The sequence below is a fragment of the Echiichthys vipera genome, assembly GCF_963691815.1.
Source record: "Echiichthys vipera genome assembly, chromosome: 9".
Taxonomy (NCBI): domain Eukaryota; kingdom Metazoa; phylum Chordata; class Actinopteri; order Perciformes; family Trachinidae; genus Echiichthys; species Echiichthys vipera.
Window position 1 is genome coordinate 4828717 of NC_139834.1, and position 15499 is coordinate 4844215.

The following is a 15499-nucleotide window of genomic DNA, read 5'->3' on the forward strand; positions in this document are numbered from 1 at the left end:
TACTTATTCATTCAGTTTGTTTAATAAATGTCATTTCAAATTGAGCAGCATCTAAGAACTGTACCAGAAACCTGCACAAGAGCAATTCACACTTTGTAAGGAATTTGGTCAAAGATTTAGACTGTTGTAGTTGTGATTCTGGATGTAAACTTATATTTAATGTGCACACTCTGGGTTGATGTGAGAGTACTGAGACTGAACTCTACAGTGTGCCATAAAGCCAAACTATGAGCTTTCAAAAGTTAAGTAGAGCTGGTTGTGATAATTACCGGGGGGTTTGTCATTACACGCTGGTGAACCCTTTCCTTTCAGAGGCATTGGAATTAACGTGACTAAAGAACATGTTTATATGCTTTAATGTTTATAAAAAACATGTTATTTTTCTCCTACTGTCTGTCTGAATACTGTATTCACCTTCTGTCTGAAACGCTCCATTTTACCAGCAGTCTCTTTAAAGTGGAATTCTGTGGCAAAATCATCCCATGAACTTTTAAGCACTTACATCTGTCAAATAAGCCATCGAGACAGTTTTTTTAGTGTATGAACTGTTAGGGGAGGAATCCAGAACTGTCGCTAACAGCCGAATGCAGCTAAAACTGATTAGCTCGGGCCGTAGGGTGAACTCATTAAATCGTCTGTTTTAATCACTAATACTGCTCAAAATAACACCAAACCTCTGCAGTCCACAAAGCACATGTAGACTAGATGGGCATACTCCCAGGCCCCTTCTAGGATCCTTGCGAGAGTGAAGAGCTGGGCCGTTGTTCCCACGTCCAGGACAGAATCTGCATTGTTCCTCTTCAATCTGAGGTTCGACTATAGGACAAACCCTCCGTTCCAGCACCTTGGAGTAGACTTTACCAGGGAGGCTGAGTAGTGTGATACCCCTGTAATTGGCACACACCCTCTGGTCCCCCTTTTTAAATAGAGGAACCACCACCTCGGTCTGCCACTTCCTTGGCACTGTCCCAGACTTCCAAGCAATGTTGAAGAGATGTGTCAACCAAGACAGCCCCTCCAAACCCAAAGCTTTCAGCATTTCTGGACGAATCTCATCAACCCCTTGGGCTTTGCCACTGTGGAGTTGTTTGACTACCTCAGTGACTTCCACTAGAGATATTGACAATGATTCCCCATCAGCCTCCAGCTCAGCCTCTACAAAACAGGGCATGTTGGTCGGATTAAGGAGTTCCTCAAAGTGCTCCATCCACCGCCAGAAAAGCTCCGCCAGAGGTGTGATCTGATGATCTCTCGAACAGGGGCCTCCTCCAGACGTTCACAGTTCACCCGCACTACTCGTTTGGGCTTACCTGTTCCGTCCAGAATCTTCCCCCACCCTCTGACCCAACTCATCGCCAGATGGTGATCAGTTGACAGCTCTGCCCCTCTCTTCACTCGAGTGTCCAAAACGTACAGCCTCGGATCAGATGATCCGATCACTAAATCGATCATCTACCTTTGGCCTAGGGTGCTCTGGTACCACGTACACTTATGAGCATCATTATGTTCTAACATGGTGTTAGTTATAGACAATCCGTAACTAGCCCAGAAGTCTAATAACAGACGACCGCTTGGATTTAGATCAGGAAAGCCGTTCCTCCCAATCACGCCTCTCTAGGTGTCTCCATCATTGCCCACGTGGGTGTTGAAGTCTCCCAGCAGAACTATGGGGTCCCCTACTGGAGCCCCATGCAGGACTCCATTCAGGGTCTCCAAGAAGACCGAATACTCTGAACTGCTGTTTGGTGCATATGCACAAACAACAGTCAGAGTTTTCCACCCTACCACCCGCAGGAGGAGGCGACCCTTTCGTCCACTGGGGTAAACGCCAACACCGTTACGCTCAGCCGGGGGTTTGTGAGTATGCCCCACACTGGCCAACTCCAGAGAAGAATAGGGTCCAACCCCTATCCAGGAGTACAGTTCCAGAACCTAGACTGTGTGTGTAGGTAAGCCCCACCAGATCTAACTGGTAGCGCTCCACCTCCCGCACAAGCATCGGCTCTTTCCCCCACAGAGAGGTGATATTCCACGTCCCCAGAGCCAGCCTCTGCTGCCCAAGTCTGGTCCGTCGAGGCCCCTCACCTTCACTGCCACCCACGCAGCAGCCGTCCGACCCCAGCGGTTCCTACTGCGAGTGGTGGGCCCACAGGATGGAGAGGGGGGAGGTGCCACATCACTTTTTCGGGCTGTGCCAGGCCGGGCTCTGTGGCAAACCAGCCACCAGGCGCTCGCCGGCGAGCCCTCCGTCTGGACCTGGCTCCGGGCTTCCTCCGGGCATGGTCTCTTCCTCTTCCTCGTTTTTCTTATGAACCATTCTTAGTCTGGCCCCTCACCTGAGACCACTCTGCCATGGGAGACCCTACCAGGAGCACTAGGCTCTAGACAACACAGCCCTCAGGTTGAAGTGTCAGGGACACACAAACCTCTCCACCACGATAAGGTGATGGTTCCCGACGAGGAAAAAAATTATATTTTCATAAATATTTCACATCTTCCTGGAGTCTAAGTGGATGCAGAACAGTGTGGTGCTACTTAATTCAGTTGAGTAAATTAGGATATGAGGTCTTCTCCCATTGGGAACTCTTGGTCTGTCCGTACGAGTCTGTGTGTGTGACTGCTTCAAGTGAGAACAATTATCAGCGATCTGCGGTTCACTTGATTCCAGTCTTTGTTCCAAACTCAACAGGGGACTTGCTGATTGCAGCATAAAGTTGTGCCAAAGAAAATATATTTAACACAACAGGAACAACAGAAATACACAATCATTTAGGTAAAAATTAATTGAGAACACTATCGGAAAAAGGGAGTAGAAACAACAGAGTATAAATGCATGTGAAGATAAAAATGTGAGTTGTGTGTGGGTTTTTGTTTCCGGCTCTGCAGAGATGGGTGGAGGTTTCACTTCCTCCTACACAGCCACCAGACAAAGAGGTTGCAGGTAAGAGGTAGGTAATAGAACAAACTGTGATATTATATTATATAGTCATATTCTCTCTGGCAAGTCAATCTGGCCGACTGCATTTGTACAATATTAACATGTAGTGTAAAGTTGCATAACTCGTATCTCATCTCCATAATTAAACCCTGCAGAAGAAGTTTTATGCTGGAAAAGGTATTTAAACTGACCGGCTTGATCTGACACAGTTTAATTATCAAAATACATTAACATGTCTAGTTCTGTCACACATAAACTGATACAGTGTTTACTGTAAACTAAGGTGATGATTGGAGGTGAATCACATCATCTCTTCAGTCAATAAGTGCAAGTTCATTGTCCAATAATGGAATATCGGCCGGGCAATGTTATCGGTCTATATTTGTGTTTTTTAGGTGTATCGGTATCGGCCGATGCGGGCTGCTGCATTGGCCGATAGTTTTTTCCAATCATTATTTACAGACAGGCGTCCACAGGCAGCTCCGTAACAATTGTTTTCATCGTGTAATTCTTATGATATAAACTGAGGGAGCAAAAATAGCTCCAAATATTGGCTCAAGAAAATTGGCAGTCTGTATTGATCATCGGCTAAGGCTGATGAAAAAATAATTGGTATCGGCATCAGCCCTAAAAAATCCATATTGGTCGATCCCTAGTACTTATTGCAGGATTCCTAAAAAGTATGGAAATGGAGTTTAATTTGAGTCATTTCCAGGTCTGGGTACGTTTGGAAAAAGGGAAAAGATGGAAAAAATTTTGTGTTGTTTCCAGACTATTATCTCACTTTCTAAAATAAAATATATTAATCTATACAAATCAAAACAAGTTTACTAACACAACACAGCCAACTGTAGATGACATTTCCATACGTATCTCCTACATTTTATTCTGTTCCTGTCTGTAGAGTTACAGGTTCAGTTATTCATTTAATTATCCATCTCTACTGTTCCTGTCTGTAGAGTTACAGGTTCACAGTTATTCATTTAATTATCCATCTCTACTGTTGCTGTCTGTAGAGTTACAGGTTCACAGTTATTAATTTAATTATCCATCTCTACTGTTCCTGTCTGTAGAGTTACAGGTTCAGTTATTCATTTAATTATCCATCTCTACTGTTCCTGTCTGTAGAGTTACAGGTTCACAGTTATTAATTTAATTATCCATCTCTACTGTTGCTGTCTGTAGAGTTACAGGTTCACTTAATAATTTAGAAATGGAAAATGTGGAGCAACCCTGTTATTGCTACTGAACTTAAAAGTATATGTAATTGTGTCCCTATGTTGTGTTGTCTTTAATACTGCATGCTAACGAATATTTCATGTTGCATCGTTGTTTTTTGTATTCATTTATACATAGTTATTCATCTTTTTCTTTTAGGTGAGTTCTATTGGGTTTCTACCACTTTTCTATTTACTTTTTCTACGTCTGACTTTCCTTTTAAAATGTGTGCGAATAAAACATTAAAAAAAACATTCCATGTCTGCCGTCGTTGTTGAGGGCTCAGCCTTATTTGTCTCATTCAATACAAATACAATTCAATACATTCATTGTCCCATTCAGTACAAACAGAAACCTCTGCATCACGTTGTTCTGTCAGATCTCTGTATCTGCTCTTTCTCTGTGAAACTCGATGAGAAACTCAGCGGCCCCTCTAAAAAATGACTCATCCTACCCTGAGGCAAAGCAATTAAGCCCTAAAACCTCCAGTGGAACTAATCACTGAAATATTATGGTTTCATCCGCAGCATTAAGGTGGTAATGCCGTATAATGTGAAAGTGAATCAGGGTGTTGAAGAAAAATATGCCAGGCTCGGTCGACCTTCCCTGGATCATGCAGGTAAACAAGCAACGCAAACGGCTCTCAGCTCAGGTTCTTTGGAGACAAATGTTTGGAGCACCTTGGATGCAACTGTTGGTCAATATCTGGCTGCAAACAAAACATCTGCATAACCTCTAAATGCTGTGTGTATCATCAACGCAATGATATGCAGCTTTAGTGCTCCCCTGTGGTGACTTAGAGCACTGCACAGGACATTCAACAAGTGGCAGCTTTAGTGGATTTCATGGAAGGGCAGCCATGTGTTTTCTACTCTTGAGAGCTTTTTGGCATCATTTGAGCATATTGCAGACACATTTACATACAAGAAATGACTCAAATGTTGTCAGACACCCCACCATGTTGTGTGTGTTTACCATGTGCTGTTGTATTAGTGAGATTTACAACACATCAAGGCCTTCCTACATGTTTCATGTCACCTACACACGGAGCAGCGGACATGTTTTTGGGCAGTGGAAATGCATTTGATAAGACTCCACACACAGCATTCACATATCAGAGGAGATTTGCACCACCAGATACGATTCAGAGTTGTGTAACTGATCAAAGGTTGACCTGATAACATGTGGCGGTGGAAACTAAAGCCAACTGCAGTCAGTGTGAGCGACAGTGCTCCAACAGGGGGAGCTCCACTCCAAATACAGATTTCACCTCCAATATTTAAGTCAACTGCTGGGTATTTCTTTACACTGCAGGACCCTGATCATCAGCATTATAGGCAGCTGAATCAAAGGAGGTGAATTGTTGATGGTTACAGCCCTGACAGAGTTCCTATGACCCTGGGATAGACATTTAAGACAGGTATGATTCAGGATGTGACAGTCAAGTGCGATGGTTTTCATAGTAAAAGTAAATGGCAGATGAATCCCTTGTAGGGTTTGTATATTTTTGGCATTGTAAAGCCACGTTATGGTAAATTCAGGAATCACACTTAACTGGAATGAGACAGTGAACACTTTATTGTCCAAACATTTTTTTTAAATGGCTTTACTGGACATGATACTGCAGACAGGGTTTTTACTGAGGACTGCTTTTGTGTGCTACTATGTATCAGGTTCTTATTAGGCACAATTAAAGCGGACCAGTCCCAACCTGGTCAGATATGTACATAAACTGATGAAGCCTCTTGGATGAGAGGTGAAACGTCTTCCTAGACAAACAACCAAGTCCAGTTGCTTTTGACTGAAATTGCTTTGGGGATCTCTAAAACAAATTCATTAGAAATTAAAAGCCAGAAGTTACTCGGTAGTGATGAAATATTAAGTAAAAGAACCACACCAAAAACAACTGACTTGTCAGACTGATGAATAAAAACAAAACAAAATGGCAACTCTGAGTAAGACTTATACAGTATTTTGGTAGGTCAAACCTAAGAAGCTACCAAGATCAAGTGGAGTTACAGACTATAGTCTTCCAGGCGCAGCAATTTACACAATTAAAGTTGGTTATTTTATTAGAAAACTGAGGGTAAAATGCAAATGTATACATTTTATTGTGTTGGTCATGTTTGCTTGATTTTGCCCCCCATCCAATCACCCACCCACCCCACATACCTCTTCTCTCTCTCTCTCTCTCTCTCTCTCTCCCTCTGCTTGGTGTATGGCGCCCCCTCCTGCTTCTCGTGGTCCGTTCACAAAAACACACCAACTGTCTCCAGTTAAAACTCCACTAATTAAACATTTAAAGTAAAAAAACTGGTGATTTGTCTTACAGTATAATCGGACAACAAGGGAGACATTACACACACAAGGGTCCTGGAGTGTGTGTGCCACTAGGCAATGAATGCATTGTTGTTGTTTTGTTTTGTTTTTTACATATCACTACACACTGAAAAGTCTCTCTTCTCTGTCACTCTTCAGGAAAATAGCAATTCAGAAGACCCTAAATCCGTCAGATAAACTCATTAAGAAACATAAGCATTTACTGAGGGTCAAATTATGGGCCTGTAAAGCCCCATGGACCGCACAGTTGAACCCCCCAAAAACATATTCTTATACGCAAGAATGTCATAGTCACATAGAACATTATCTCCATACCATTATCTTCTTCTGTGTCAGGAAATGTCACTGTTTGACAGATTGTTGGTTGATTAGAAGAATGTTGTAAAGAACATTGTCGTGTTGGAAATGTGAATGTGAGGTCCACACTTTTAAAGGATGGCCTCAACTAAACTCTTCTCTAGATATCCTCAGCAGGGGAGGAGAGGAGAAGTCAGAGTCCCTGTGGTTTGAACTTGTTGTCAGAAATATCTGCTGATCTGGTGGTACGTATGCGAAGTAGGGTGATTCTGAAAACTTAGATCTGTGGTCACTCAACATCTCTCAATACACTGCATCTATACCAACTATTAGGGAACTTATATAGTAGAAATAATCTGATGTCTGATTGTCACTCAAAAACACTAAATTATTATTTATCATAATAATCTCAAGTCTAGTGTTGACTATAATAGTATATGCAAGTTTATTGTGTAAAATTAAGTTTTCTCCAAGCTGCAGGTGTGGTACATTATCATATTTATTATTACATGTTCATTGTCTTTATATGAACAGCTGCAGAACATTAAAATGGCTTTTCACAAAACATACACAGGCTGCGTAAAACATAAACCTGTACCCCGGGGAGTATTTTTAAATTGGGTTGCATACAAAGATCTATATTAAAGTTATTGTGTGTGTGTGTGTGTGTGTGTGTGTGTGTGTGTGTGTGTGTGTAAAAAAAACTATGTATTACAAAATGATAATTAACCTATAAAATAAGTGTAAGTTAGGTAAACTCGTGGTGAACTAGTGCACGAATTATGACTTCAAACGACATTTTATTATGTGTAATATCATGTGCGACAAATAAAAGTTAATATATAAAGTTTTATTATGGAGAACTCCCTGCTTAGATGGACGTGAATCCGCGCATGCGCTCTGCCACCTCTGTCCACCAGGGCGGTGATCTCTCTCTCTCTCTCTCTCTCTCTCTCTCTCTCTCTCTCTCTCTGACACACACACACACACACACGTGCACGCGCGCACACTCTTTCTTTCTCTCTCTCTCTCTCTCTGGGAAAAACCCGAGCAGGAGAGCAGCAGAAGGGGGAGGAGGCGGACTCCTTCTTCTTTTTCTTCTTCTTCTTCCAATACAGCGGCGGCTGCAGGATATTTAGAAAAATAAATCCCCCCCCCAAAAAAAAATATCCACGCACCAACCTCCCCCCCACCCCCCCACCCCCCCGGTGCGGAGCGGCAGAGGAAGAAAAAAAAAAAACCCACACCGATGTGCCTCCGAAAGCGCAGCGGATACCGCCCTCCGGACCTTATTAATGCCAAGATTGTGAGTATCTGATCGGCTGCGGAGACGAGCTCGAACACGGGAAGGGAAGGGAAGGGGAGGGGAGAGGAGGTGAGGGGAGGGGAGGGGTGCTGGTTTCAGTTTAATTTCCCCCTGCCCCTGGTCTCCAGTCAGCGGCCGGCGGGGCTTTTTCCTTGCTCCGCGGTGTTAAGGGGAAAAGGTCGGTCTCCTCCGCGGTTCCGTCCCTCCTTTCCCTTTCCTTTCCTTTCCTTACCTCCTTGATTCCTCCCCAAGAACGGGAAGGAGACAGGGCAATGTTCGGGGGGGGGGGGGTCCTGTCCTGTCCTGTTTCCTTTCCTTTCCTTTTATTTGGTCTTTTAAACGGTTTCTTTAATGACACCAGCGGGGATGTTTCAGTCTTGAGCTGTTCATTTTTGTTCTGTTACATTAAAACAAGTCAACACAAGCAGCTCATTGAGCCGAGGAAGGAGTAAAAAGGGGGTTCTTACTTTATCTTAGTTCTCTTTCTTTCTGTATTCATTTAATTCAGTTGCTATATCCAGTAAGTGTGTTTGGAAAATAAAGGACAGTGAACTGACTGTTGGCTTAATGTTTCTGCAGTTGACAACTATGGAACCTCCAAGGCAGAAGGGGTTCGGTTGTAACCGTAGAATGAGTTGAGTAGTAAGGACAGTCATTTCCATTCAAAGTGGCGGCCATTTTTATGTGTGACTTCCATTTAAACTTCTGTAATGTCTCTGTATTGTCCCTATCCGGCTTTTACTGGGTGATCTCCACCAAAGTGCATGTATTTATTTACACACGTCTATGGGTACGTCCACGCAATCGAAAACGACCTTTTTTTTCTCTGTCGTTCTTAAAAAGTTTTCTGTCCACACGGACTCGACTCGAGAAATCTGCGTCCACAGGAAACCAGGTAAACCGGCTAGGAGCGGCACGCTTGCCGTCCACGGCCCGTTTGGGAGAGGTGGGCTTTTGTAAAGCACGATGGCACATGTACCAGCACGAGCGTGCACACGTGTACGAGCACGAGCACGAGCATGAGCACGAGGCCTACGGTGGTTCTGACGTCATTTTATGTGCGCCTGTTCGGACAGAGAAAAAAGAAGGACCGTCCATGCGCGAACATTTAAAACAATGGCGGCGAAAGGTTCACGTTGGTGTGATGCTGAGGTGGAGTGTACTGCAGATTTGGTCAGATGAAAATATTCAAAAACAGTCGACAAGACGCACAAAAACTCTGAGGTCTTTGGAAAGATTTGTAAACAAAGCGACGCATCGCGATGACGTCAATCAAAGCGTGTGACGTGTTACGGCGTGATGACGTATAGGCAGCAAGAAGCATTCTCCGAGGCCCAGGTTGTGTGAGTACAAACGGGCCTGGGCCGTGGGGGGAGAGGGAGGGGGGGGCTTTAAGTACCCTAAAGCACGGGGCACGGTATGGACGGACAGTGTGAGTGCGCCCTTAGAGCGTGCTCACACTATCCTTTTGGCCGCGGCCAAAACCGGTTTTTCAGCTAAAGTCTAGTACCTTTAAGTAGTGTGAGCGCACCCGCTCCGCGCTCAACTGGGGCCAGCTGGGCCGCCCCGGCCCGCTTGAAAGAGGTGGGCTTTAGCGGAGCCGTTTGCACATGTACGAGCACGAACGTGCGCACGTGTACGCGCACGAGCACGAGCACGAGCACGAGCCCTACGGCAGTAGCGTTATGTCCGCCTGTTCGGACATGTAAATAGAAGGACGGACCATGCGCGGACATTTAACAACAACAACAATGGCGGTGAAAGGTTCATGTTGGTGTGATGCGGAGGTGGAGTGTTTACTGCAGATTTGGTCGGATGAAAATATTCAAAAACAGTCGACAAGACGCACAAAAACTCTGAGGTCTATGGAAAGATTTGTAAACAAAGCCACACACACGCGATCAATGCGTGTGACGTGTTACGGCGTGATGGCGTATGGACAGCAAGAAGCATTGGCCGTGGCCCTGGTAGTGTGAGTACAAACGGGGCTGGGGCGCGGGGGGGAGAGGGAGTGGGGACAAGTACCCTAGCCGTAACACGTCACACGCATTGATCGCGTGTGTGTGGCTTTGTTTACAAATCTTTCCGTAGACCTCGGAGTTTTTGTGCGTCTTGTCGACTGTTTTTGAATATTTTCATCCGACCAAATCTGCAGTAAACACAACGTGAACCTTTCTCCGCCATTGTTGTTGTTGTTAAATGTCCGCGCATGGTCCGTCCTTCTATTTACATGTCCGAACAGGCGGACATAACGCTACTGCCGTAGGGCTCGTGCTCGTACACGTGCGCACGCTCGTGCTTGTACATGTGCAAACGGCTCCGCTAAAGCCCACCTCTTTCAAGCGGCCCGTGGCGGCCCAGCTGGCCCCAGTTGAGCGCGGAGCGGGTGCGCTCACACTACTTAAATGTACTAGACTTTAGCTGAAAAAACGGTTTTGGCCGCGGCCAAAAGGATAGTGTGATCATGCTCTTAGAGACTTTTCAAACCATCTTAGCAACTTTATTTATAAAAAGCTACTAGTGACCAATTTAGCGACTTATTCAGGCCATCAGGGAAAAGGGAGAAATATCTGGTCTGCCTAATTCATTCCCATGCATGTGGCTCAGAGTTCAGTTCAGTAAACAGTCTATGGGTCTGTCTCTCTCACGCAGCAGCACTGTTGTTGTTATGTGACGCTGCAGGGTTAGAGGTCGGAGGTGGGGTGATGACGTCATTTGATTTGATTTATGTTTATGCTTATTGTTACTCTGATCCTTTCCCACCTTTGTATTGAAACTGTTGCACAATAATTTCCCTCGGGATAAATAAAGCTTCTTGAATCTTGAATCTTGAACAAAGTATGAGGTTTAACCATCCAGTCATCAACGCCGTGGGGGGCGTTCTCAAAATCTTCCCACTCTGGGACCCGGTTTCAAAAAATACCGTTTTCAGGCTCCGATAAAGCCGGCTGCGTGTGGATGGTCGGCAACAACGATACTAAAGTTGTGTGGTTACAGGAAAACGCGTCTCCTTGTGGACGGGCCCTAAGAATCTACAAGTGATATTTCATATTTGTACATGGCCATTTACATGTCAAATTAGTATAAACAAAGTGACCTTGAAGGAAAAAAAAGTAGTCAGAACGTTTGGGCGACGCTCAGGTGGTGGTTTACATTAAAACAAGAAATTCAGGAGATTTTACGGTATATTTTGGAGTTGTTGAAGCATATCATTTTATTGTGAAGGACTGAAGTTTGGTCCCGGATGTGTTGACAGCATGTTAATTTGGAACAAGCAGCTCCCAGTGTTTACAGTTAGGAGATCTTGGTGTCTCAGTGGGTCATCCCTATGTTCCCCGGTTGCATAAGACTTTGCCTTCGCAGATTCAATTCAGCATTTTGTTAGGGCTAGAGGTTACGGTTAGGGCTAGGGTGAGGGGCAGGGTTAGTGGGTAGTGTTAGGGTCTACATACAGTACATAAGCCTATTTGCCGGGGAATTCGGCACTGATTGTGTAAAATATAACAGACTGGGGAACATAGGACCCTTTCTTTGAAGAGGGGGGGAACACTGGAGGCAGCAACTAGGCTAAATAAGTCAAATTTAATAACCAAATATTTCATCAGTATACTCTTGTCACAGTGCAGGAAAACACATTGCTATTGCCAGATGACTGACAAATTAGTTTGACTCATTTTCTGTAACCATCGTAGCATGAACACGGTAGAATAAGCAAGCTAGCTAACAAGCCAATTGTCTGCTACGTACCTAGCTAACTAGCCAGCTTTCTTATTCCCCATGGATGTATAAAGAGAACTCGATACAGCGTTTTTTAGGCCGAGTCACCTCCATTCCTATGAAAGCTGCTCAGTGGCATTTGAGGCCCCAAAAAGTTTAACTGCCACGTCGTCAGCAGTTTCGAGTCAGCTATTTCCAGTTTAGCGCTCTGGCTAACTTGAATGGACATTAAATGATTTATTCATGCAGCTCTTTTAGACTTTCAAAATGTTATTTGACTGAATGGATCAATTCCACCATGCTTTTATGCTACATTGGTTACAGGAAATGAGCCAAACAGCAGTCTGGTGGCCAGCGGCAGTTCTGGGTCTAACTGTTCCTCCTCGCAAGAGCTGCATCAGCTCTCTGTTTCACACTAGTGAAATGACCGCGGCAAACAGCTCAATGTCTGTTCTACCCCATTCCATTTCTATGGTTATAACACAGATCAGTCGTTAGCTTAAGGCCCATGACAGACCAGCTTGTATGACAATTCAAACTACAACATACATTTTAATGTCAGTAAAATAAGTCTTCTTATGTTGTGGATTTGTTTGCGTTGACGCAATCAATCTGTGAGTTCTTGTGTCTATTTTCTCTTTAGTACATGCCATTTTCTATTGTAAATGTAAATTTGAAAATGGATGGAAGCTATCTTAGCTAATTTCTTTTTTTTTTAGCAAATGGGGTCAGCTGTGGTACAAATTCAGTAGGCTAAATGTTATAGTCTTTGTGTTTCATTTCAGTTGGTAAGGCTGCTATCTAGCTAGCAATTTTCCAAGACTGTTACTTTGACTGCTGCTAGGTTAATGAGTTATTACAAATTGTGTCACAGTTTCAATTTTAAAGTGATCAAAATTACCCTAGAATTCGCCCACTCAAGAGCGTGGAGTGATGCGTCTGGCAACGTGACACGAAGCTGAGGTTTCTTGGTAGAAAACATGAGCCAAAGAGCACCGCAGAGGGACTGACGATTAGCCAATCAGCGTCATGGGCATGACTAACGCCATTTCCAAGCTGTGTGTTTTCATAGGCAGCACTCACTGGCCAATCTTATCCAAATAAGTTAAACGTCCTTACGTCATAAGCTCCACCGTAGCCGTCATCTTACCTATTCTCAGATTTTTCAACCTTTAGATGTGTCTATTTTTTACTCTCTTACCTTACTCTCTGGTTGGTTGACAGGAAGAAATCATTAAGAATTGGTGGTGCGTTGAGATTTTCTATTCTTCCTGCTGCATCTGTTCTGAGGATATCTAAGACCATACTGATTTTAGTCTGCCTAACAGATGATGTTAATGGCCCTGGGCAGCAAGCCAGGAGAACAAAAAACATTTGTTAGCAAAATATATGAACACCAAAAAACTCAACCACTGAATCTGCTTCCGGGGACCCAGTGGTGTCCCTACCCGGGCACTCTGCGACAACGAGAAATAAGCTGCTGCAAACATCTCCCCGCTGAGAGACTTTCGACCCTCTGGCCATTGTAGCCCTACTTGGCCCATTGGTAACATAGGGGCCATTTTCACCTGGTAACTGGCCAAGACATGGCCCCACTGCAAGTTGCATTAGGCCAGTTACAGCGCCACATCCAGGCCTGGCATTTTGAGTCAGTTTCACTGGTTTCATGTGGACGCAGATATTTCTTGAGTCGAAGCCTTGTGGACAGAAAAGAAAAGACGAACAGAGAAAAAAAAGGTTGTTTGCGATCATGTAGACGTATCCTAAATGAACTGGAGTACCTTATATATTATCAGCATTAAAGTATATTGTGAAAGTTTATGAAAATCATGTTTCACGGCTCAACTTTAGAAGGAAGGTATAGTTGATTGACTTGACTTTGAACGTGATCTTGACACCTGGAGTTTCTCAAGGAAACTATCTATAGTGCTTTAGTGATGTAAAAGGTTACCTAAGAAGAAAAACTGAAATGTAGAGTGGTTGCTGTTCCTCATGGGACTATGAGTGCATACCTTTTTTAACCTGCCAATAAAAACCTAAACTCTGACAGGGTTATGGCCTTGCTTTACCAATATTTCAATTACACAGATAATTCAATCAAGACCCTAATTTGTTGCATAAAGATTCAGCGGCACATTAAAAGCTCCATCAGCTGATATTTGGTACAGATAGAACAAAGGAATCACTATGAGATGCCTTTACTTTCCCTACAGTGTCTTTTTGGTTTGTGAGTTCATAGTGACCTTGCTCTACTTGACGGTATGTTTATGTATAAACGGACACGATGAAGTTCCTACATGCTGCTCCTGCAGCAGTCCAATAGTAGTCTTTTTGTATACATTATCTTGTATAGCACAACTGTATTTTAAAGTATAACTGAAATATTCCTAATGTGACTTATATGATTCTTATATAATCCCTATTTATGACCATATAAGGTGTGGCCTCGGGTTAGGCACTTTTAGGAGGAAGAGACACAGAAAAGCAGAAATGAATGTGTACTTGTGTGTAATGTATACTTCATTTGAGCACAGATGGTCTTTAACAACGGATCCTTTCTTTCTTTTTTTTTGGTCTCCTTATCTCTGTGCACTGTATAGTGTCTTTTTATGAATCCTACTGGACAGCTTTGGGTGAAGGAGTTGCACAGAAAGGTGCTTTAGGAATCAGAAATAAAGGTGGAAGGAGGTGTCAGACTTGTCAGTTTTTGAAAGAACAGCTCTTTGCATTTCTGCTCTGTTTTCTTTTTGGTGTGTCCGAGCGTGCAGATCTGCTGGCGATCAAATGTCAACACCCATCTGCTTTTATCCTCATAAATCCTTGTGTTTTGAGGTCCTTTCTTGAAGCCGGTTCGTATTACACACTTCTAAAAAAAGAAATCCTCTTGAAAGAGAAGTGAGATTTGTTTGGAGGCGTCTCTGTGAGGTTCAATGGTGTAAAACCCTTTTTTTCTCATGTGACTGAACAAGCCAAGCTGAAGGAGGGTGAGTTCGATTGAACAGCTTCAAACACATTTAGTGTGAAAAGGCAACATTCCTCCTCTGTATGATCTGTGAGGTTTGGGGAAGACACCATGGAAAACAGGATCTCTCTCTGACAAAGAAATGTGTGGCTAATAAAGGGGTCCCAACCTTGAGATTAAGAAACACCCCACCTCTAAAATACTGACATTATACCCCATCAAGAGGCTTGAAGTTTCCTTCTTCTTATTGCCAGTTGGTACACACTTCCTCTTCCTGCTTCTTTGTTTCACTGTGTCTGTTGCTTGCTTCCTCTTTTATTTTAGTTTGTCATCACCTTCTCTTCCTGTGTCTCTCTCTATTTTTCTGCCTCCCCCTTTTTCATTGTGTCTCGTATGTCTTTCTGTCCAAATTTACTGTAGTGAGTGTCTTCATCATAATGGATGGATTACTGAATGGGCCTACCGGGCACAGTCCCAGGGGCCCAAAAAGTCAGGGGCAAACACAAAAGGATCACAAAGAGTAGGGGGGGCCTCTTTCATGTCTTTGCCCAGGGGCCTGTTGTCTCGTCATCCGTCCATGTTCATCATCTTGTGTTACGAGTGTCTGGCGGTTTTACTGGTCACTCCTGCTGGTTTGATGTTTTAAGTCGGGGAAAATCCTCCCAAAAATAGCTTTCCCATGTCCCTGGACCTTATTTTTAGTTTGACTACCACACATTTT

The 15499-nt window shown here is 43.7% G+C and overlaps 1 protein-coding gene across 4 annotated transcripts in view; it reads left to right on the forward strand.

Moving 5' to 3' along the window:
• Positions 1 to 7931: 7931 nt before the first annotated feature.
• The window catches only part of rgs19 (regulator of G protein signaling 19), a 53991-nt gene continuing 46423 nt past the window's right edge, over positions 7932 to 15499 (forward strand). For all 4 annotated transcript variants that reach the window (XR_014593360.1, XR_014593361.1, XR_014593362.1 and 1 more), the window contains exon 1: positions 7932 to 8099. Coding sequence is in view for 1 of the 4 variants with exons in the window: in XM_083920395.1 (XP_083776521.1) it covers positions 8043 to 8099 (57 nt within the window). In the remaining 3 variants the exon portion in view is untranslated. The remainder of the gene's footprint in view (positions 8100 to 15499) is intronic.